Source organism: Cervus canadensis, chromosome 22 (genome assembly GCF_019320065.1).
Source record: "Cervus canadensis isolate Bull #8, Minnesota chromosome 22, ASM1932006v1, whole genome shotgun sequence".
Taxonomy (NCBI): domain Eukaryota; kingdom Metazoa; phylum Chordata; class Mammalia; order Artiodactyla; family Cervidae; genus Cervus; species Cervus canadensis.
In genome coordinates this window covers 9,925,444-9,950,636 of record NC_057407.1, presented here as the reverse complement: position 1 = coordinate 9,950,636, position 25,193 = coordinate 9,925,444, and the positions used below count along the sequence as shown (strand labels likewise).

The 25,193-nt window shown below is 49.3% G+C and overlaps 1 protein-coding gene across 4 annotated transcripts in view; it reads right to left on the bottom strand.

Annotated features, from left to right (window-relative positions):
- Positions 1-658: 658 nt before the first annotated feature.
- The window catches only part of DAG1 (dystroglycan 1), a 49,226-nt gene continuing 24,691 nt past the window's right edge, over positions 659-25,193 (bottom strand). For all 4 annotated transcript variants that reach the window (XM_043442042.1, XM_043442043.1, XM_043442041.1 and 1 more), the window contains 2 exons: positions 16,173-16,574; positions 659-5,525 (listed from right to left, as the gene is read on the bottom strand). In XM_043442042.1, the coding sequence (XP_043297977.1) occupies positions 3,123-5,525; positions 16,173-16,457 (2,688 nt within the window). In that variant the 5' untranslated portion in view covers positions 16,458-16,574 and the 3' untranslated portion in view covers positions 659-3,122. The remainder of the gene's footprint in view (positions 5,526-16,172; positions 16,575-25,193) is intronic.

The following is a 25,193-nucleotide window of genomic DNA, read 5'->3' as shown; positions in this document are numbered from 1 at the left end:
TCCTCAGGCAACCTGGCCCTTCCTGGGCACTAAGTCATACTAAGCCTACCCAGCTGGCCTGTCTATCCCCGGCAGGGCACTTATAAGGCAGGCCCCCAGAAACTATAACCATAGGCCCAAAGAGGGCAGAACAGCCTGAAAACCACCCTTCCCCTCTCCCCACTCCAAGGCCAAGACCAAACTGCCTGAAGATTCCCTGGGAGGTTTGGCCAGCCTCAACCCCACAAGGTGGTAGGCAAGGGGTCCAGCCTGAAGGACCCCTGCCTGGGACCCACTCTGGGGCACACCTCCTCTAGTAAGACCTCTTGCACCATCCTCCCCTCCCACCCAGTCTCACTGGGTTTTCCTGCCTATTCTTCCCCCCACCCCCCAACTACAGATGAGGAAACTGACGCACAAGCTATGTCTCAGCTGGTTTAGGCAGAGGAGGTGCTAGGGACCTGGTTCACTGGTTGCCAGAACTTCCGGTGCCAACCACCACCCCTCTCAGAGGCACAGAAATGCTAAGGATGTGAAGGCTATCGGAACAGCTGCTCAAAGGCCACCTCTGAGTGGGCCTAGCCAGGCCCCCTCTTTCCCTCTGTCACATGGACTCCAGTCCCACCCTACACTCAAGTGGTGTAGGGGCCAGGGAAATAGATGCTTGGAGGCAATGGCATTGTAATAAAGACACTGCTTTTATTTAGTTCGATATGTTTCTATACAGAATGCAGAAAACACATCTTAAAATCATATAGAAGGAAATAAAAACACATCAGTGGTTGGTGAACACTTGAATGTGAGATTGGCTCTCTGTCTCACAGAGTCCAAAGACCATTGCCAGCCAGGCGCTCAGGGGAGGAGGCTGCCTGCAAGGGCATTGTTGCTGTTGTTATTCTGTTCACTGCCCCACTGCCTCCTGTTGCTATGGCAACAGGCCATTCTGGGCCAGCCACGGCTCTGCATGGCAATGCCCAATGGTGGGGTTGCTAGGGGCAACGGAGCTTATTTGGAAGGCCTTTCAAAGCCCTCACCTGGAACACTGGAAATTGTTTATCTTTTTGGCGAGGTCATCAAAAAAAAATCATCCCACCAGGTCAGACCCAGCTTGCACTCCTGACTCTGGGGCACTGGGGGAACTCCAGCTTGGATCAAGACATGGAGGCACAAGGGCCAGTCACCACAGGTCCACAGAGCCCTCACTACAGGCTCCGCCCACCGGGGGGCACCGCTCACCCCACCGGCGGGCCAGGCAGGAGGGAAAGGCTGGGCCCTGTGGGAGGAGGTGCACAGGGGAATGCCCTCCAGAGAAGGGCAGAGTGAAGACCCCTCCACTCTGACCATCCCTCCCGTCCTGAGGCAGCACACGCGAATCCTCTGCAAAACGGTCAATATGGCTTAGAAGTGGCTGCTTGACGTGCACTGGGAGCCTGGGTCCACCCACCCGCCCTTGATCATAGAAGGGACACATTATTGCAAAAGGCATTCCTCCCTAAAAGGTACCCAAAATAACTCAGACATCAAGAAGTCCTGCTCAAAACAGTTTCTTCCAAAGGAGGAGAATCAAAACTGAGTGGGTGCCCCTGAGTCACAGGACAGAGATGCGGATGGATGGACGGACGTTCTGCTAAAAAAGGCAAAAGGAGCCCCAGTGTAATTCTGGAATTTAAACCATTAGGAAAAGAAGGGGTGGGGAAAAAATCAAAATGAGCAAAGCCGTCAGTCCCATGGAATCAACACTAAGAGCTTGTACAAACTGCTGTAAGCATCACCGTTTTTAATCTTTTTTTTTTAATAAAACAATTTGAGGCTGTATAAAAACTTTAGTAAAAAATTAGCTTCGAGAGCCCACAGATTTTTTACTATGAACTATTGCTGGCACTCCTTCCCAGCCATCAGACCTTGCCCAGCTGTTCAGGCCCGAGGCCTGGACTGGAGCGCCAGAGAAGGGGGTGATGTGGGTCAGGGTGGGGCTGTGGACTGCTGGGACAAAGTGGCCAAGGTCAAGTGAGGAAAGAGCATCACATGACATAAAAATATTGCATCTTCACCAAAATGTCCCCCACTGAGTGTTTCAAAAACCATGATATACCTTGGGGCAGGGGGGGCGGGGGGAGGAAAAAAACCACACACAGAAGAAGGATAAAAGAAAACAGATTGATGTGGTCGAGTTCCTCGACCTCCCCAGCCATCCCCACGAGCAGCTGGCCCACCCTGGAGCACCTAGGTTGGGGGCCACGGCCACCACCGCCTCTCGGAGTCCCCTTTCCATGGAAATGAAGACCCCTTGGTGGTGGGCCGCTAGCGTGCATGGGGTGGGGGGTGTGGATGTCCTTGGCCTAAGAGGCCCCCTCCAGCTTCCAGCCCCTGGCAACAGTGGGACAGCAAGCCCAGCACCAGGGCCCTGGCCCCTGAGCCAGGGCCAGGAGGCCCCCAGGCAGGCTCTCTGGGGTATCAGAGCAACCAAGTTTACGTAGTGTGAAAAAATAGGATTCCTTTGATAAAAAATACTGTCCCTTGGTCTTCTCTAAGTTTGAAACACCCTGGGAGCTTATTTTTAGCAAAGCAATTTCCCATACCCACCCCCAAATGATACATACAAGTTTAGGTAAACAGCAGATTAAATGTAAAAACTTAACCTTAACGTCTTAAAGTCCTTTGAATTTAATCTTTAGCTACTGTTTTCCATGTTACATCCTGCAGCTAGACACACGTGAATAGAAAAAAACAGTACAGTTAGTGTTAAAGGCAAAACGCAGAGAGCCGCTGGGAGGCCGCCCAGCACTGCCTGCGGGCTCGTTCACGGTTCCTCGCTCCCTCCATCTACCTCTACCCCAAACGGTGCTTTCAGAGCCAGCCAGCCTTCGACAAACGCAGCGAAGGATTTTCTATGAACAAACAAGAAGCTGTTAGGCAAAAAGTAAAAGGAAAAAAAAATGTCCCCAAAGTCTCTCCAGCGGCTTTGGGGTTTAGGAGGACCGGAGAGGGCGGGCTTGTCCAGGCCCCGTGTGTGTGTCAGTGTGTGCTAGGTCAGGTGTCGGCTCCCAGTGGGCGATGGTCTGCAGGCCACCGGTCTCCACAGACAACACCGTGTTTTCTCCAGGGCCCTGCCCTACCCCTACCTCCACCCAGGCGCTTGTGGGTTAAGGGGGCACGTAGGGAGGGGGCGACCGGTAGGGGGTCATGTTCTTGGGCCGGGAGCCCTTGCCCTCCATGGGGGCTGTGAAGGGCGGCGGGGGCTGGTAGGGCGGCGCGCTGGGATCCTCATCCCGCAGGGGCGCGTACTCTCCCACGGTGTCCTGGTTCAGGGGAGTGGTCTCGGGCACGCTCTGGTTGGGGTACTCGGGAGGGGGGAGGGGGGCTTTCTCCTCCTGCAGGATCAGCGGCATGCTGGAGGAGGGCGGGGGCTTGGAGTCATCCAGCTCGTCCGCAAAGATGATGGGCACCCCCTTCTTGATGAAGGTGGCTTGGTCCTCCAGGGTGAGCTTGCCCTTCCGCTTCTTGCGGTAGCAGATCATGGCAATGATGCCTGCGATGAGCAGGATGGCCGCCACCACCACGGCTGGGATGACCGTGTGCAAGTACACGTCGTCCTCGCTGCTCTTCTCAGGGTCCCGGTCTGGCACCTCCGTGGCTGGTGCCTCTGAGGGCACCCTCCTGGGTGGCGCCACTGGGACAAACTGGAGATGCCGGCAGCTGCCGGAACCCGTCACTGCGATGCTCATGGCCTGAAAGTCGGGCTCCAGTGCGTTGGCGAAGGCAGCTCGAGGCTTCCCGTCATCCTCGGCGATCCTCCGGCTCAGCGCCGTGATCTGCTCCTTGGGGCAGGGCTCCAGGGGCAGGGTATTGTTGGTCCACTCCACCACGATGGAGCCCCGGGTGATGTTCTGCAGGGTAATGGTGCTGCAGTTGCGGTCCCCAAAGGCAAAGGCCAGCTTCTTCACCAGGGCAATCTTCTTGTGAATGTCGTTCGTCACGGCTGCGGGGTCACCTGTCAACTTGGCCTTGAAGCGTGCAGGAGCCTTGTCCCCTTGCGGGCGCTTGTGGACATGGATCTCAAAGGCGTCCACCGCCGACAGGCCCCCCTTGTCCGTGGCGTGCATGAAGTACTCGTGCTTGCCCACGTGGCTGCTGTCTGGCAGGCCATACATGAGCTGGCTGTTGCTGTTGAACTGCACCCACGACTTCTCGCCTACCAGCTGCTGCTCCCGAAGCTTCAGGGTCAGCTTCAGCTTATCAGTGGTGGTGTCCTCATTGTCGTAGAAGGTGTCCGATGGGATCTTCACCTCAAAGTAGGTGCCGACCCAGGCGTCCACCCTGTCGATGTGGTTCTTGAGCTCCGGGCGCTGGTTGGGCTCCCCTCCGTGGGGCACCCCGCTGGTGGTGGTGCGGATGCGCGTCGGCGGGGAGGCGGTTTCCAGTCTGGTGATGGGCGCCTTGGTGGTGCCCCGGGGCACCGGTCGGGGTGTCCGCGGCTTCTTGGTCGGCCTTCGAGTGGTGGTGGTGGAGGAGTCAGTAGAAGGTGTGGCCGGTCTGGGTGTAGACACTCGTGGCTTCTTGGTGGTTGTCGTGGGAGGGGTGATGACTGCCGTGGGCTCCACGTAGCCAGGAATGGTCATTGTTGGGCGGATCTGGCCAGGAACTGTGGTGCCAGCTTCTGACACCCGAGTAGGCTGTATGGGGCCAAGGGTTGGGGTCTGAATAATGGCACCTCGAGTCCGAATGGTGACTGTGGGCCTCCCAGGAACAGGGTCCCTGACCGGAGGAGCCATGGTCTCAGTTGGAGGAGCAATGGCTGGAGACGTGGGGGTGGGCACAATTCTGGACGGTGGCTCTTGGATGGCCGTGGTGGGGGGCCCAATGGCCGTGACAGGCGTGGGTGTGGCATGGATCTGCCTCCGGATGCGTTTGGGGAGAGGGGGTTTCTTGTTGGCGATGTGCCAGCCCACCACGGGGTACCCGAGCTGGGCAGACATGGCACCCTCCCTGGCAGGGACCTCCACGCCACGAATGTCAGGCACACTATTCTGGTTCAGGGCGCAGCCCAGCTTCCAGGAGAGCAGGGCCCCGTTCTCCACCACCTTCTTTGCATTGCCTGGGCCTGCCATGAAAGCTGACATGTCAAACAGCCTGTTGTTCACCACGGGCACCAGCTTCATGTTGTGCAGCTCCACTTCGGAGAAGCCCCGCATCCGGTGCAGCAGGTCGATCCTTTGCTTTGGGGTCATCTTGGTGAGGTCAGCATCCAGAATGACTGTCAGGACGGTCACGGGCTCATCGGCAGCACAGACCGAGGACACCACCTCGCCGGGGTCCGGTGAGGCCGCCCTCACCGACTGCGGCTCGCTGTGGTCTTCAGGGTAGACCTCGATAGAGAACACGCTGGAAGTCTGGGGGACGTGGCTCCCGTTGGCCTCCAGTCGTGCAGCGCTGACTGAAATGTAATGCACCCCCTTATCGGTGTCGAGGGGGAGACCCTCCAGGGTGTGGCTCTGCGGGTCCCAGTGCAGCCAGGACGGTAAGGCCTCCTTCCCCGCGGCTGATACCTACGAGAGACATCGGTGTGAGTTAGTCGCTACGCTCACTGCATCACGTGATGACAACAGTTAACCAGGGGCCTAGCCTGCGGAGCAGGCCTGAGGTACAATTCAGAATTCCTGACGGAGGAACCACCTCCGCTTCACCTGTCACAAAAGACTGGGGCCGCCCGGTGGGCTAGCGTGGAAGGCCAATGACTCGCCCAAGATAGTCACACAGTGGGGGGATGGCAGCGTGGCATAGGACTGATGCCGCAGAGCTCAAGCGTGTTGCAGGCTTTTACAACAGTGACATGCCTGCCACCTGCTCACCCACTCTGCCTGCAGGATCCAGCCCAAGGGTCTCCTTCCTCAGCACTCCTTTCCACCCTCACCCCAGACTCCTCCCCTGGCCCTCCACAGACACCACAACTTTGCTGATGTCCTACGCTTGGCCTGGAGTGCCTTTCCTGCCCAGAAGCAGAAACACAGTGGGGTGCAGGGACAGCTCAGTGCCCCCAAGTGACTCATTTTACAAATGCCACGCTACATTCCTGTGCGGTGGGGCACATCTGGTTAGCTGTAGCTGATGTCCCCGTTAACCCTGCTTTTCAATCTCAAGCAAAACTGCAATGCCCAGAGAGGGGGAAATGGAAACAATGGCTCTAAGAAGAGTTTATCAAAGGCATCCCAAGGACCTCTGGTCTCTCTCAGAGAGAGTTCTGTAGTAGGCTTCGTTTGGGAAATACACGGAGCTCACCTCTGCCCTCAGAAAGCCGGAGCACAGAAGCAGGCCTCGGGAACTCATCCCCTTTTCCACCCAGCAGCACCTCCCAGACTTATTTCAGGGCTGAAGTCCTCTTCCACTGCGACGTGACTGGTACTACATAAAGCCCCCCAAGGGAATGCCACCATAAAAACTTCCACCGTCAGCTGACGAGAGGGAAACGAGACTCACCTCTTGTCCAGGCCCCACCTATGACTCCTCTCACCTTTGGGAAATACCTGCTCCTGCCCTCCGTGCAAGAAACGGGGGACCCACTCTGTGGTCTGCCTCAAGGCACTCAGCTCTACTGTCCTGTCTATCCAGTGCAGAGACACGCTGGCCAACAGACTGTATGTCTCACTGCCAGCCTCAGCCAAGGGACTGCCCTTCATGGTCACTGCTTCTCAGGAGAGGGACACCTTAACAGGCTTCCCTCGCTGTGGCAGGAAGGCCAGAGCTATGCCTGCTGGGTTCCCCAGGGGCCCTGGTTCCTGAGGCTTCCTCCTCTTTTTGGCTTCCTCCTTCTAATTAGCCAGGTGGCTATACGACTGGGGAGGAGACCCTGAACTTGTACCTACTCTTCCCAGCCAGGCCCCAGGTGGACGTCCACGTGGCACGCCATTCCATCAGCCTCATCAGAGACCCGAAGTTTACCCCGCTTATAAACAGATTTCCCACCTCCAGCAAACAAACCATGAGGAGACATGTAACATTATTAGGAGCTGCCCTTTACTGATTGCTCTCTGAACCACTGAGTTCACTGAGGGTCTGTGAACACATTCCATCTAATTACTGTACCCATCAAGAATCACCCATCTCATCACTCACCATGCACTGCAAATGCAGTCAATATCAGAAACATATTTTACTGTATACAGTTATATACAGTAAAATATATACTGTATTAACTGTATAGTTATTTTACTGTAAACACAGGTGTCTTCAAATCCATGGAAAATACTAAATATATTCTTCCCTTACAATCTTTTTAGCTACAAAAAAGCTACTTATTACAACAAAAAAGCTAGTAATTATTTATTACTTTTAGCTACTTATTACAACTGCTTTGACTGAAAAACCCATGCTTTAAATTTTTTCAGTTCATGTATGCTAAATACAAAAACTGCCACATCCACATATAAACATGTAAAGCAAAGGCTGAATGATCCAGATTTGCGAAAAATGTGAAGCAAAGGTGTAAGGCCAAATGGAGTAGTCAGGGGACCATGAGATGCTTCCCAGGGGTGAGGGGAGGGACTGCGGTGCTGAGAGGAAGACAGTGGCTGAGCCAGGGTGTATACCCAGCTCTGCGACCACCCACGGCCATTTCTCCTAACCCCACTCCATCCCGATGACCACCACTGGGATGACAGCACACCTGCAAGACAGAAAAAGGAGAAAGGGAAGGCCAGATGGAGCTCTGCGTGAAGTCAGCCAAGCAGGAGCCACCTGTAGAGAAGATGGAACAGGGGCAAGAGAGACCAGGAGAGGCTCCAGGTGGCTGCCAGGCGGCCAGCCTCAGTGGTCGGGCAGGTAGGCCTGCGCCCAGCCCTGCGTGTCCCAGCAGCACAGATGAGTGAGCAGTCCCAGTGCTTTCTCAAGTCAGTCTCGGTTATGTAAGGGCAGTCTATGACAGAGAAGGGCACCCACCTCCTCAAGCCACCCTGCCTGCTTGCTTCTCGTTCTGCTGACCCCAAGAGCCACAGTTCTGCTGTCAGACATTTCCAAGGAATAAACCCAGGTTGGCCAAGACTCTCCACACGGCCAGTCTTCTTTAGACTATGCCAAGTAACATTTTAACATGTTAATAATGTGTTAACATAAATAACAAACATGAAAGAAAACCCCAGGTTTTACCAAAAAGCAAGTTATAATGCTCAATCTCAAACCAGGAGATGGAAGAGCAGACTGTGTAGCTTTATTTTGGTTATGGAAATGAATTCTTTCACTACGGTCTACCCTCAGCTTTATAGATACATGGCGTAAGCCAAGTCAGAAAAACAGAGAAAAGTCACTCCAACCTGCACCTGCCTTCCCTTCTGCAAATTCTCACTCCTCGGAGTCCCAGAGCCCTGGCCAGAGGGCAGGTGCTCCCCCCGGATCTAGAGCCCTAAGGCAAACAGTCCCCAGTGTCGTGGGTCCTTCTCAGACAGGAAGGAGAGATACTAACGTGCACAGACTGAAGTCCATGCATCTCTGAGCGTCTTGGTGCTGCAATCAGATCCAGGCCGCACTTTGGCTGGCACTGATTCATTTTAATAGAGGGCCACAGGAAGCAAAACAAATCCAAGTTCCACAAGAAACCTAGCCAAGACACAGGTAAGCTGGCACCTCTGCGTTTAAGGCCATTTTAGGGAAAGTCCCTGAACTGGGAAGTCTGAACATGCCTGAAGGCCTGGCAGTGTCCACGTCCCCAGGGATTCCACCAGCTGCCCCTCCCTCTCAAGGGCCCTCAGTCGAGGAAACGCTCTGAGATGTAACACCTGCTCTACCTTGACAAAGCAGGAGACCCCCTCCGAGTCCACGGGAACTCCAGACATCCTCCCCAGCTTTCAAAACTTCCCAGTTCCAGACCACTTTTCCTCTTAGGGCCTGAGGGTGAAGCAGGATATGAAAGTTCCTTCTCAGAGACACAGCGCCCGTGACAAGCCAGGACTCATCTCTATAATAACACCCTACCCAAGGGGAAGCCCCATCTTCAGGAGCTCTTGGCTGACTCCCAGCTCCAGGTGGTCTGAAGCTTCATCCAGCTTCAGTTTTCTCATATCTAAAAACAGGGGGAAGATGCCAACCTTGTATGATCACAGGGCCAGGCACACGCTGGACTCTGCCAGTGCCGGTTCCCTGCCCACCCCTCTGGGCTGAGGGAGGACACAGCACACATTGTGAGGCTCACAGCCACAGGAATGGGTCCAGGGCGTGTCCAGGCTCCACTCCCCTATCGTCCTGCCCAACTGGCCTCGGACCCAGCAGACACTGAGGCCTTGTCTCCCTGTTCATAGCCCAAAGCAGAAACTCAAAGCATCAAAGGAGAGCGGAGAGGCCATAGGAAGAGGAAGCCAGGGCCCTCTAAGGGAAGCAGGCCAAGGCTGGGGACCCTCAGGGACTTGCTTACCTGTTAAGACCTGTTTGCTAAGAGTGGATGAAAACATCGAGGGGGCATGGGGGCAGGGAGAACCCACTGTCAGTGACAGCCCACAGCCAGCACTCACCTCCTCCAAGTCTAAAACAGGTGCGACTGATCCCGACCCATTTGCACATGAGATTCTGACTATCCTCGGAATCCTTCGTTTACGGGCACAGAAATTTCTGTGCTCACTGTACTGTAGCCAGTCACGACTAACCCCTGAGAGCTGCTAGGCTCTGCCATTCCTAGGCAGGCAAGAAGCAGGAATCAGAGCTCTGTGTGAAGTGCTCACAGCAGCAGCACCTGCATTTAGGGTGACAGGCTGTCCTGGACATGGAACTCCCCCAGGGTTTTGAGTCACCCAGCCCTCTCCCTCCACCCTACTAAATACCAGCACAGCCTGAGAGTTGTGGAATGCAAGGCCTGCTGACTTTCTAAAGCAGCCACCTTGGAAAGGAGACCTCAGGCAATGGGAACAGGAGGCAGAAACTGCAGGAGGAAGCCTGACTTGACACCACAGGCTCCAGATCACAGGTCACCCAGAAAGAGCCAGAAACGTGTCAGTTTCAGCAACCCTCAGAGAGACCAAGCTTCTGAGATGTAAGGTAAGCCCGGCACGGAGGAAAACAAGATTTTGAACAGCGATACACCCAGTTTTACAGGTCTTGATCAAAAACATTGGAATCAAATCACTGAATCAAAATCACAAAACCTGAGCAGACCCACAAGGAGTTCTAAAGACTATGTGCCCTGTGATGCCCGCAGTTAATCACCATGACCAAGAACTGGGGAACGACCAAATGGGAAGGTTTTGGTCATGCCTCAGCCTATACTAGCAAATGACTAGTAACTGACTTCCTGTTCAGTTCTCAGACATTCTCTCCAATTGCTTATCTGGTGCTTTCTCTTGCACAGTAAGCCTGTCAAGCACGCAGTATGAAAAAAGACCTGTGTTAAACACCATGCAACATACGTAGAGTCTCTCACCCCAAATCGGTATCCTTCCACACCTAGAAGAACAAATGGGCAGAGGAGCTTCTATTACTTCGCCCTTCATCAAAGAGCAAGTATCTGCCCACAGTCTGGGATGCAGAGCTAGACAGAAATGAAAGACAAAACTGAGGAGTTGGACTCTCACTAGGGCCTAATTAATTCTTATGATCACTGCCTCCTAAAACCAAGAAAACCTAAGTTTTATCATTCAGAACCCACTAAGTGGTATCTTATCCATGCAGGTATTACGGGACTTATAAACGGCAAGCAGAGACTCCAGAAAGATGGATGAGCACTTCCATACTCATGTCACTTGGAGGGGCTGATGACAGCCAGCAAAGAGGGATCTTAAGAATTAAGTATAATCAAGAAACTTCTCCTCATTTGGTGAGAAGTCCCTGACACTACAAACATTTTGCAGGGTCCTCTGGCACCTTCCAACCAACACCTTGAGCCAGGACAGTCCCAGGGGATCGGCCTGGGCCCTTCCCTGAGTACCTAACCGATGTTCCAGCAGAGGGCGTTCTCAGGGGCCCGTTTCACAGAGGCACAAACTGCTGCCCTGTGACACCACACTGCCTGGGCCTCTGAGCAGCCTGCCCTGGCTAAGCCCCTGCCTTCCCTCAGACCTGCTCACTGGTTCCTGGACCCTTCAGCCCTTCTCCCCTCAGAAAAGCTATAGGCCACCTGCCTATGGCTGGGAACCACAGGCAACACCCTGAAGGTACTGGCACGCGAAGCGACTGTGCGGTGGGCTCCTGTGCTGCTCGGGGTGAAGGAAACAGTCCTTCTGATGGACTCAGCTTCCAGTTTCCGGGCCCCCGCCCCCGCCATGGCACTGACTCAGATTCAGGGTGAGCCTGTATCTGGCCGTGGACTATGACAAAAAGACAAATCTGCTCTGCGGCCAAGCTCAACTTCTGCAAATGATGCACATGGGCAGTCACGTGGCTAGGCTGTGGGGAGATGGCACATGCCAACAGGAAGAGCCTCTGACTGGAGGTCAAAGGGCCAAGGCTTTGCCCCCACATAGGGGGAGGAACCAGGGTGGACACACTTTGCTTTGCTGAAACATGATCATTGGTCCCGCTGCATGACATTCAAAGCTCACACCAGAACACGTCCAATGCCACAAAGGCCAAGGCCACGGGATCACATGTTGAACACAACTTGTCCAGCCTAATCGGTGACCCTCTGGTCTGAACTACGAAGCATTTTACCTGATATTAACTGTTCTCATCTGAAAAAAAAAAAAAAAATTCATCATTTTCCTCCCAAAGTAAGGGACAGCTGAGCATAACTATAGCCACTAGTAAAATTCTCAGAATCACCCGTCAATCCCAAGCCCTGAGATCAACCATTTCACTCTGTCGTGTTCTTTCAGTCATCGTCAGTAACTTTTTTTCCCCCTAAAACATAGAAGCCTATATATTCAGTAAGTATTTGAGCTGATGTGTCTGGGCAAATGCCATTCTGACAACCCACCCCCAAGGATGCCTTCCTTCGCCAACCCGCATTTCCCGGTGTGCCCTGTTCACAAGGGAGCCATTCAGAGCCAGGGAACACCCACTTGAGGCAGGAAGAAACTGCAGTTCATCTCACGCAGGCGGGGTGGCCGCAAAGCTCTCAAGCATCCAAAGAAATGCTCCTTTCATGAGCTCCCCTTCCTGGCCAAAAAGAGTGGCCATTGTTCTGCGGGGAACAATTGGGGGCCGATGCCAGCAGCTGAGAGCACAGTCCCAGGAAGGGCTGCTCCCAGTCTGCCGACATCTTGGGCTGGGAGAAATTCCACATTGTCTCCAGACAAGGAGGCTGAAGGGAAGCAGCGATGAAAAGCCATCCTCGAGGGCACTACCAAAATGAGACATCTGAGGGGGGCCGCGGAGGGGCAGCCCAATCGTTCTGTGAGACGCAAAGACTTCTGACCGCCAAGGTCTTGCCATATAATCACCTTCCTCAGCCAGTCCTGCTTGCGTGCATGCTCAGTCACTTCAGTCGTGTCCGACTCTCTGCAACCCCACGGACTCTAGCCTGCCAGGGTCCTCTATCCATGGAATTCTCCAGGCCAGAATACTGGAGTGGGTTGCCATGCCCTCCTCTGATGGATCTTCCCGACCCAGGGTCTGAACCCACGTCTCACGTCTCCTGCATTTGGCAGGCAGGTTCTTTACCACTAGCGCCACCTGGGAAGCCCTCAGCCATTCGTACACTCACTCAAGTCAGAGGACAGGCGCCCTTAGGGAGCGGGCGCCAATCCTGAGGGAAGTCAGGAGGGTCACTTACACTATGGCCTACTTGGAACAGCTTCGGATCTGCTCAGCGAAGGCAAAGCTGGCTTCTGTGGGACCTCTCCCCATAGGACCTGAGAAATCTGCCTGCGTCAGGGTGGAGGAAAAGGGCTCCAATGCTGAAACTGAGCCTGAAAGAGGCGGCTGTACCCGTGCTGACAGAACAGAAAAAGAGCGAGCGGCCTGCGGTGGGTCCTGAGCTTGGCGTATCTGTGGGGCAGAAAGGGGCCGCTGTGCTGAGACATGGCATGCACAAGGCAAGAGGAGAGGGGAGGCCAGAAGCCAGATCAAACAGGGCTTAACCCTAAGTGCAGGGGGGTGGGGAGGCCTGTTCTGAGCCGATTCTAGCTTTACAAAGATGTCTCTTGCCTCCGTATGGAGAACAGACTGAGGGGTTAAGAACGGAGGCAGGGCGCCTGGGAAGAGGTGAGCGAGCGCTACTTTGGCTGATAGCCATGTTGATGGACATGACTTGGAGGTCACCCCAACAAGGCTCCTTGGGACCAAGATCTGAAATGTTCCTCACATACCCAAGAATATTGGGCAGCCATTAAAAGTTACACTCCCAAAGAATACTTAAATGACAAAGGAGAAAAACTCAAAAGTACAGTGAATGAAAAAAAGGTTAAAAAGTATGATTTCAGGTCTGTCTAAAATGTCTGTGTGCCTATGTGACATGGATACTTGTTGATGAATGCAGAAAATGATGTACAAGTATGTTACTGGTAGGAACCACCAGAGGTTTTTTTTCCTCCCTTTCCTATAGATTTATACATTGTTATTTTAACGGCATGAAAAAAACTCCCTTACTGTAAAGACTTTTCAATCCTGTTTTACACATAGGGAAACCAAAACTCCAAGAATGAAGTCAAGCTTTCTGAGTTTTTTTAAGATTTTTTTTAGACCACTTTTAAAGTCTTCATTGAATTTGTTACAATATTGCTTCTGTTTTCTGTTTTGGTTTTCTGGCAGCAAGGCATGTGGGAACTTAGCTCCCCAACCAGGGATCGAATCCACACCCCCTGCATTGGAAGGTGAAGTCTTAACCAATGGACCACCAAGGAAGTCCCTGAAGTCAGGCTTTCTGATCTGATTACCACCTCCACACAACCCTGATGTTAAGACTGTTTGGGACGAAGAGTCACACACTTTCATGTTTTTCTACAGGTTAATCAGCTACTAAATGGTCTGCTTTCCACAAATAAATACGCTCAGATAAAATCCTGTTTTCCTAATAAAATCTCTTTGCTCCCCTGGTGAGTAAGCCTGTTAAACCTCTCTCTGCCAGCTACGGCAAATAGCCAGCTCACTGTATCAACTCAAGGCAACTCTGGTCAAGACTAATCCATGTACAACATTCCAGTGGCCAACAGAACAAGGGTAATCGATCACTACAGGGTTTGGATATTCCGAAGATGAAATGTGATGCTGGGTAAGAAATGTACTTCCAAAAATGCCATTCTTCATCTAATAGTGAGACTAGAATCTGGCTTACTGGGCTATTATGAAGATTACATGGAAATCTTTTGCAGAGACTCAACAAGCCAGAAGGAGCCCAATGGAAGTGAGCTAGGATCTTCAGAAGTATGTCGACCTCTGAGAACACGAGGCCACCCTAGGAGCAAGCTGTGACCTAAAGAGAGGGGGCCAAAAGGGAAAGGAAGAGAGCACAAGGAGGGCCAGGTGAGGAGTGAACCTGCCCAGATTCAAGGGGCAGAGACACACTTCTCAGTGGGAAGAGTGGTACGGAATTTGTGACCATTTCTAATCTAGATGCCCGGGGTTTGCGGGTCAGAGAGGGGCAAGCTGGTGAAGACTCATCAGAGCCCCGCTCTGCTTTGACCAATGGAGTACAAAGGAAGTTCCAAGCCCAGGCCTTAAAAGATGGGCAGCTTTCACTTCCTGTATCTTGGAATACTCCGTCTTCCAAGGAATACCTGTACACAGGTACAACCCAGCTACTGTCCCTGTGAGGAAATCCAAGCACCGTGGAAAGGTCTACACGGGGAGAAAACGGAGACTCTGATGGGCAGCCCCAGCGAAGCTCCTCGTCAACAGGCAGCACCACCTTGCCAGCCATGAGCAAGCCATGCTGGAAATGGGTCCTCCAGGCCCAGGAGAGCCACTCTAACTAGTGTGGCAGAGATGAGATCCCCAGATGAGATCTAAAGCCCTGAATTCTTGGCCACGAAATTGTGAACAAAACAAACTGGCTGTTTCAGACCACTGTTTTTGATGCTATAAATATACCAATAAATCTCCAGAACACTATGTGTAAGTAGAAGTCTAAGTACAAAACCGATATAAAAACTACCATAACGAAGTATAGATCTTGGAATATTTTTAATTCATATTCAAGTCATGTCTCTGAGGAAAGTATGCTATAGGGCAAGGGTCAGAAAACTATGGCCATGAGTCAAATCTGGGCTGCCATCTGTTTCTGTACAACCCATGAGCTAGACATATTTTTTGCCATTTTTAAACAATTGGTGGGGGGATCAAAAGAAGATACAGCGTTACTTGACATGTGAAAATTATATGAAAGCATAATTTCAGTTTCAGTAAAGTTTTTAAAAGTACAGTTTTACTGGAACAGAGTTACGCGCATTCATGTGCAGTGTCTGTGACTACTTTCATACTGCACTGGCCAAGTTCAGGAGTTGCAACAGAAACCGTACAGCCAGCAAAGCCAAAAAAATACTTACTATCTGACTTTTTAAAAAGTGTGCTGACCTCTGCTCTAGGAGATGCTCAGAGCCTGAGGGGTATACCCCACCCACTCACACAGCCACCTTGCAAACTCACTCAGGAGCTAGGGGAAATTCCATAACCCTAAAGGGATGGTCCTTCTTCACACAGAAGCTTCCCGTTGCACCAAATTTCCATCCTTCATTGGCCATCACTCTTCTGTTACATAGATCTCAGGTTCCCTTGTTCTCTGGGTTGCTTGAGAACAAAGGAGATGAGGCGAGGCTGAAATTTATGTACTAATTTAATTTTGGGTCTTAAGGAACCGAATATATTAGTAAACACAGAACACCCAAGCACAGCAAAACTCTTGATATTTACTTATACCTTATATTTTAAAAAATATTTTCAAAGCATTTAAAAGTTCCATATTTCTTGGGTTTAATTCCATGGTTAATGAAAGGAGACTGCTTCCTTATACACAAGCCCTTCCACCAAATCCCTAACTTGATGACCAAAAAAATCTTCCAGAGAACAGATGTAAAAGCTTTTTAATAGTGACACTCTCAAAACGGGAGTAAGAATAAAGGTTTTGGATGCTACTCTGAGGAACATGGGGACCCTCTAGTGAATGTCAGCAGCTGTCCCTCTCTTAAGGAAGGAACACTTGACAGGGCCTGAAAGAACTGAGCTCAGAATTGCCAGAAAATTGAAAAACTAAACTTCAACTAAAATAACCTAAAACTAACACTAAAATCAAAACTAAACTGCAAGATGAGAATTCTTCCTCAGTTACAGCTTCTATCCAGTCTCACCTTGATGACTTCTCCATTGGAGGCAATTAAATCTGTTGGAATGGTCACTCGAAATGAGCGTCCAACGACGGCCGTGCCATCAGGAATGCCAACCACCGTGGGAACAGCCTCGTGGAGGTCTGAGAGCACTGAGTGCATGGACGCTTCGAGCTGGTTCTCCCAGTCCCTGACGGCCTCCGAAGGTTCACTGGGCCAGTGGGACTGAGTCACAGCCACAGACAACAGAAGGAGAAAGGTCCTCCCCCAGAGGGGAAGCAACAGCGCCGGGCCCACAGACATCCTCATCCCCAGCTCAAGTCTGTTCAGGCAGGTAAGTCTCTCCAAGAAGGGAAACAAGCGACGTGGTCCCAGAACTGGGTCCTCACCCTCTGCACGCCTGCTCCATCCCAGAGCACCCAGAGCCTGAAAAAGAAGAGGAGGAGACTCAGACTGCAGCAACTTTCATGGTTTCCAAGTCGAGCACAGGCAGTTAATACCCTCTAAGTGTTCCTGCCCAAAATATCTACCCTGAGTTGGATTAAGTCTCCCCCCGCATGGCCCAGGGTGAGAGCCACCAGCTACACGTGGCTCCTGAACACTGGAAATGTGGCTGGTCCATTGAATATAAAACACACAGCAGATTCTGAAAACTAAGTATAAAAAAGGAATGTAAAACATCTCATTAATACCTTAAAAATATTGATTACACATTGAAATATTTTGGATATAAAAATATCTAATATAGTTAAGTAACTATTAATAAATAGTACATAATAAAAATATTAAATACATGATTAAAATTAACTCCACCTGCTTATTTTTATTTTTTTCCATATGGCTACCAGAAAATATTAAATGACACAGTGGATCACATCATCATATTTTTGTTGGGTAGTGCTGCTCTATACCTAACGTCCAATTTATAGGAAACACGGGGCCGTGAAGACACAATCAGACAAATCTGGAAGGTATGACAGGACCTTCTACAAGATAACTGATCTGGTCTTTCCAAATGCTGACACCTCTAAATATAAGGGGACTATTCTAGATTTAAAGACTGCAACCAGTTGCAGTGTGTACATCTTGACTGGATCCTGGACTGACTTTGCTTTTATTTTTTACTGAAGTACAGTTAACTTAGTGTTAATTACTGTTGCACAGCAAAGTGGCTCCGTTATACGTGTATATACATTCTCTTTCATATTCTTCTCCATTATGGTTTACCACGAGATACTGAATACCATTCCCTGTGTTATTCAGTAGGGCCTTGTTTATTCATTCTATACACACCAGTTTGCATGTGCTAATTCCAAACTCCCAATCCAACCCTCTGCCACCCGCCGCCAGCCTGGTAACCACCACATCTTCTGTGTCCCTGATTCTATTTCTGGTTCACAGATAGGTTCATTTGTGTTGGAGTTACCTTTTTTTTTTTTTTTTGGAGTTACTTTAAAAAAAAAAAAAAACACACACAAGACCAGCTCCCAAAGGGATAACTGACCAATTCTGTATGTGGGCTGGAGATTAAATTTATTGTTAATTTTCTTAGGTGAAATGATGGCAGTGTGGCTTGACAACGTCATCCTCAATTCTGAAGTATTTAGAGATGAAGTGTTAAAAATCTCTGCAACTCATTTTGAAATGGTCCACTGGGGAAAAAAACATGTGCAGGTATACAAAGAGATAAGACAATATGGCAAATACCACATATACTTTTGGAAAAACTGAAATACCAAGTGTTTGCACAGAGGAGTGTGGCCAACTGCCCACTTCTTACACCCCCAATACTGCCTATGTTTGCACTCAGTGCTACTGAACAAAATTGACTTGAACTCTCTTACCCCCCACCCCCAATAGTGCCTAAAACCCTACACACTGTCTCCTGTCTGCCATACCAGCTTCAAGCAGCTCATGACCTCACTGTGGGGCTTTCTGGGTGCCCACAGATGTCCACAACCATCACAAGCAATTTCCCATTCTGAAAAAGGAAGAAACCCTGCCCTGAGCCAAGCTGTCTCGGGGCCACGTGATACTTTCTGACGTGGGTAATGAAAAGTAAATAAAAATGCTGAGGAAAACAAGGTCACTGAAACAGCCAGCATACTCTAAAGTCAGTGTAAGTCCAAGCCAAAGCCAAAAGGATTTTTTCAATGTTGATTTTGCTATTCCTGTTCTTATTTTTTGAACTAAAATTCATGAGACAAAAGCCAAGAAAGTATAACAATCCTGAGGGTTGGAAGTCCTATCCTACCAAACTAAGACTTATCACAAAGCTACTGTATCAGGTGGGGCAGAGGAGACAGCGGACTGCGGAACCAGTGAAAGTGGAAGTTGTTCAGTTGTGTCCGACTCTTTGCAAACTCATTGACTATAGAATCCATGGAATTCTCCAGGCCAGAATACTGGAGTGGGTAGCCTTTCCTTTCTCCAGGGGATCTTCCCAACCCAGGGATCAAACCCAGGTCTCCTGCATTGCAGGCGGATTCTTTACCAGCTGAGCCACCAGGGAAGCAGAGGGAGAACCAAAACCAGCTCGCAAAGATGTTCAAAGGCGCCAGGACAAGTGGCAGTCTGTGTAGGAAAAAAGTTAGGTTCTTCTGTCATTTCTCCATCGAAAACAAAACAAATCCCAGGTGGATTAGATACACAGATGTAAAAAGAACTCTGAAATTTTTAGAATATAGTGGAATATCAGCATAAGGAAGGATTTCATTTTTAAAAGATATCCAAAAACACAAAACTTAAAAGAAAAAGACAAACTGGACTTTCACTTCTAAGAAGATGAAGGAGGTGTATTTCTCCTTAGTTTCCCACTAAACACAAGGTAAAATTCTAGACACTATACATATAAAAATAAATGAGACTTTTTTTAAGATGAGACTCTTAAAAAAAGTCAAGAGAAGGCAGAGCAGCTAGGGACCCCAGGATTCAAGGAATGATAAAAATAGTGAGCTCCCTGCGTCTTCTTTTTGACTCATATATCCCAGAATTGGGAGCTGAAGAAGCTGGCAACCCAGAAATGCCAACAGATGAGGCAAAAAACATCCTAACAAAAGTCTGTTCTCTTTAGCCAAAGGAGCAGGAAGGGGGTAGGCTAGCAAGACAGAAAACATTTAGACAATAACAGCTCTATTCGAGCCAAACACCACAGAAAGAAACTGTGGCCCTACTCCTACCCATGCTGGCAAAGGCCAAGTGGGGAGCCTAGACTTCCACCCTCAGGAGGCTGTAATAAGACGCCCTAACATCTCCACTGGGGGGGGCACTGGGACTTTCATGCCCACTGGCCAGGAACAATGCACCGCCCTCTTCCTCCAGCCTCATGGTATCAGTGGAGACTACTTGGGAACCTAGACTTCTATATATTCCCACCCAAGTAATAAGCAGCAGCCTCTCTTTCCCTGCTGGATGGTGTCACGGGAGGACTTTGTAAGTCAGAACTTTATAATCACTGCTCAGCAGTGGCGAGGCCTACACAACTAGAACTCGAGATCTTTGCTGCAGTGTTCAGGCTTTTCTCTAGTTGTGGCAAACGGGCCCCAGGGTGCGTGGGCTTAGCAACTGCATTTCAAGGGCTTAGGTGCCCCACGGCCTGAGGGATCTTATTTCCCAGACCAGGGATCAAACCCAAGTTCCCTGCATTGGATTCTTAACCACTGGATCACCAGGGAAGTCCCCATTTATGTAACGTTCTTGAAGTGACAAAATTTTTTAGAGAACAGATTAGTGGTTGCCAGGAGTTAAAGAGGGAGTTAGGACAGGAAGGAAGTAGATGTGGATCTGAATGGTGATGAAAAGGTTCTGCATTTTGACTGTATAAACATCAATATCCCACTTATAATACTGTAATATTATTTAAGATGTTATCATGGGGGGAAATATGTATGGGTAAAGGGCATAGAGGATCTCTCAGTATTATTTTTAACAACTGCATATGAATCTACAATTATTTCCAAAAAAAAAAATGTTTTAACCTGCCCCCTAAAAAAAGAAATCAGAATTCGAATTTTAAATTTCTGTACAATAAAAGGATACCATAAAGAAAGTAAAAAGGACCAACCACAGCCTGGCAGAGAGCTTTTTCAGGGCGTACAGTAGCTGAAGGAGTCCTATCAAAATATATCAGGTGAAAAAAAAAAATATATCAGGTGCCCTAAAACAATAAAAATGGATTGAGGAGATAACAAGTACTTTACAGAAAACCTGAATAGCAACAAACATACAAAAAAGATGCTCAACCTCACTAGTCATCAAGGAAAAGGAAGTTAAAGCAACATGAAAAACATGTCTGCCCACCAGACTAGCCAGCAGTATTAAATGCCTTACTTCTCAAGGGGGACACCAAATAACCACGGATTTAGAAGCTGGGGTCCTACAGGCATCAGTGCCAAGAACGACTTAAATCCCAGTGAGGTCCTCTACCAGGAAAGGCAAGGTAGGAAACACCCAAACTCTCCAACAGCTGGTGTTTACTGCACCCTGGGTGGAGGTCTTCTCCTGAGACCCTTATAAACTGCCCCAAATTAAAAGAATTTCTTGAAGCTCTTTTCTGTGTTTTTATTTTTAAATATCTCCCAGTTTCTTAACTGTCTGTGCTTCTGTACCCCTTTTACAGTTTATCACTTAATTTTTTTAATTTTCTGGGTCTTCTGTTTTATACTATCTTAAATTGTAACTTTAGAGTTTCTTTTACTGTCCCATAGTGCTTTCTCCAATGGCCTCTTCCTTTCTTATACACAGTAATTACTATTTAGTAAATGGTGCAGCTTAATCAACACCCCCACAAGACTGTAAGCTGTAAAAGTCAAGGGCAGGAATGCATCCGTTGCAATCACTGATGTATGCCAAGCACAAACCTAATACATGAATGGAGTGGATACAAGAGGTGTTTTTTTTTTTTTAAATCTTGTTCCCAGGTCTTCACTCTTCTGTGCACTTGCTTTTCTATTTATTAGATCCAGACGACCTTTTACTTTTCCAATCAGATTCTCCATTTAAACATTCTCAGCTTATGTGAAAACAAGCCGACAGTATAAGACACACCCTTTCCTAGCAGGAACATAAGCTCAGTCTGCTATCTGTGGACACATGACGACACAGGGTATCTGGTTCATGAGCATGACTAAGTGTTCTGCATTTAGCAAGCGGGCAGTGACCAGGGCACAGCTCCAACTGCTGCTATGTGTTGGTTTTCCATGTTCTGGGGAACATGTTCTGTTCAAGAAAAGGTCTTGAAAATCGGCCTTGTATCGTTCTGACACTGCTGCTGCTGCTGCTAAGTCACTTCAGTCGTGTCCGACTCTGTGCAACCCCATAGACGGCAGCCCACCAGGCTCCCCCGTCCCTGGGATTCTCCAGGCAAGAACACTGGAGTGGGTTGCCATTTCCTTCTCCAGTGTGTGAAAGTGAAAAGTGAAAGTGAAGTCGCTGAGTCACGTCCGACTCTTAGCGACCCCATGGACTGCAGCCTACCAGGCTCCTCCGTCCATGGGATTTTCCAGGCCAGAGTACTGGAGTGGGGTGCCATTGCCTTCTCCACTGGCTTCCTATAAACAAGGGTCAGTCTCCCTGTGCTAGGAACTTGTCAGGCTGGATCCAAACACCAGGATTAGGACATCCCTCTGGGATACACACAGTCATATAGTAGGTCGTCCAGAGGTTGAGGCACTACAGAGATCCTCCTCCCCATTCTTCGGAAGCAAGGCCTAAAGAGAGGTAAACACTCAACCATGGTCACACAGAGCCTGTGGCCAGAACATGGTGGGAGGAGAAGGTGCCCAGGAACCAGAGAAAGACTACGGTCAGAGTCACCCAGTCTCCCCGACACAGCTGCTCATTTCAACACTGCACATGCACACTCACAGGATACCCTCTGGAACCAGGAAATACTAACAGCAGCCCAAGAACACGTCTTGATTAAACTCACCACTGTTTGGCTGATAGAGGCTGCCGAAGCTCTCCTGCTGAGAAATGGGTAGTGGCTTTGCGTAACGTACTCCTCTGTGCCAGGCCCCAGTGCAATGTCCCCCACCGAGTCTGGGCTGAGCGCTGCTCCAGACCCCAGCAAAATCCAACTCTGTGAAGAGGGACCTTCCCAGAGCCTGGTTGAAGCCCGACACTCTCTAAACACCTGCTCGGCAAGCCACGGCATACAGTGTGGGAAATGGGCACACTTCCTTTCTCCAGCTGTGACGCTGGGGACTCTCCAGTGATGGGCAGAAATACAAAGCCAAGTTTTCAGCAGTTGTCTACAAAGTGGTATCCTTTGTGAAACAAAATACATCCAATCTGCCTTGGAAGCAGGTGCATTTCAAGTTGACCACATCAGGCAGCAGGGACACAACTAGAGAATCAAGAGCAATTACTCAATGACAGACGAGGATCCCAGACACCGGAGGCAGAGTTCACCAGAATGAGTATTTCTGGCCTCTCTCCTGTCACTAATCCCTAACTCTAGGCAAATGAAGCACGTGGAGGGGGCGGGCAGAGCATCCTGTGACCGTGTCCAGACACACCTGGATCCCTGGGAACCAGAGGACTCCCTCTGGAATCCCAGCCCCAGGAAAGCAGAAGTTCTGCCCCACTAAGGTTATCTCCCAGACCTGCAAGTACCACAGACACAGGGGCAGCTCAGGCAATAAAGACTTTCCACTCAAAAACTCAAGGAACAAATGCATTCATGGCACTAACACAATTCATAGTGAACTCAATGTTTCCTCACATGCAGAAAAGCCTACAGAGAATGAAACTTTAAAATATCTTAACAAACATCTCTGAGAGGATGGCTCCCTACTAGTTTTTACTTTCTAGGAATGAAGGAAAAGTTGTGGGATTCAACCCATTATTAACCACACAAAATGAGGCAGAGGCAGCCTACTCCACCACTGGCAGGAACCCCTGAATCTCCAACAGCTAAGTTAGTTATCTAAAAATAGTAGCTACACTGCCCAGTTGCTACCATTCACCATGGTAATTAAGACATGTAAGGAAAATGAGATTTGTCTTTTTAAAACCAAATGAAAGGAATAACATTCCATGACTTTATTTTAAATGATGAAAAGGAATAATCTTAACTGAAACAACCACCTTAGGTTCCATCCAGCAAGAAGGCTTTTGTCCAGACACTCAGAAGTTAAAAGTAAACGTTAAATGTCTATTATTAATCTAAAAATCCTGGAGAGTTAACCAGTTTAAAACTGCTCAATCTGACTGCCAACAGGATGTACTCAACACAATGGAAAACAATAGTGTGAAGTCATTGTTTACTTGGGTTTTAAATACCAAAAACATGGGCAGATTTCTCTGCTCTGAGTTTAAAACAGGCCTTTTTCACACCTTAGCGTCAGATAAGGAAGGCGCTGAGCCAAGTCACTGCTGAAGATGCAAGGTGTCACCTTCAAATCGTTCACAGCGCGCAGGAGGCAGGAGAAGTTCCCTGGACATGAGGCAGGTTCCTGTCTGGCCTGTGAGCCATAGGAGCATCACCAGAGGTGTGGGGGCGGCCTGGCAAAGACACCAGCAGGAGCTCGGGAATGCACCAAGGGTCCGGGGCCACATACACAGCAAGAGACTTAACAGTAAAAAAAATATGTGGGAGGAAAAAAATGACCATCTGTGAGAAGCAAGCACTACTCAACAGTCTTTATCAAACAGAAACACTATGTGAACGCCTTTCTCGCTCGGAGAACTCTTGCAGACGCTCAGTGATCACAGATACCAAAAGTGGAGGTCCAGGAAGGGCAGTGGTTTCTGCTGACGGTGGTGTGGTTTTCTCAACAAAGGCAGGAAGGAAATAAAGGTCTTCTACCTGGGCACAAACCCACTCAGGTGCAAACACATCCCAGAGGAAGGGAAGAAAGGCGAGGTTCAGAAGCCAGGGCCGAACGGCCATTTCTCCACTGGGCCGTGATTTCAAACCTGGGTAGATCTTTAACATCCTATGTGATAGAGCTCATGGAAAAACCAGCTCCTTCTACACGCCACTGAACTCCACGTGCTGCTGTTAAACATTACTCAGTACTCACTGCACACGGAAAACAATTAGGATGGTGAAGTTTTATGTTGTTTATCACAGTTTTTAAAAAACTTAATGGTTAAGGTGGAAAATTTTGTTATATATATTTTACTACAATTATAAATATTTTTTGAAACTCCACATCACTCAAGAGTTACACTTACACCAATTAGACTTTAGGAAAAACACTTATGAGACTTAGATCAACTTTTAATTATTGATTAAAAGTGCCTCAGGCAAATTCCCTGGCAGTCCAGTGGTTTGGGCTCTGCGCTCTCACTGTTGAGAGCCTGGGTCCGATCCCTAGTTGGGGAACTAAGATCCCATAAGCTGTATGGTGCAGCCAAAAAATAAATAAAAGTGCCTCGGGGAAGGCACCAAGGCTGGAAAAGGATAGACTGAGAGCCAAGCACAAGGACCAGGCCTAACTGTCTGTTTGGCTGCAGCAGCTGGACTCTTTGCAGGTGGGGTGGAAGCAGTGGAGGAAGTGTGAGAGGTGGGTGGCCAGACCCAACAGAAACAAGCAGAAATGAATTACTCCATTCATATACCCTTGTGGCATCCAAGGACCCAATTAAAGTAAATCACAATTATCCCAAGACAGCCCAACAATAATTAACACTTCAGTGCGTGTTTACCGACTACCTACTCTGTGCTATGTGTGAGGCTTCATTTGCTATGCATGTAGTCTTTCCAAGTTTCACACAAAAATAGTCAATTAAGATTTACATACATTACTAATAAGAGGTAATAAATGAAATACTTATATATTACACACAAGAGGCAATAAACTAAACACAAGTGTTTTTCAAGTAGGTGCTTACTAGAAAATACAAGTTGCAATGATACCCCAAACTTCCTCTGACTATCCAACCCATCTCAGGAAAAAGGTAGGGCTGGGTAACACTGTAAGGGCAGGATGGCTGGTACCTGACAGGTCAAGGCTGGACGCCAAGGGTTGCCCAGAGAGGAAAGGGAGAAGCAGAGGTCCCCCTCCTGGAGGGGCCTGGGGCCACAGACGCTCTGCT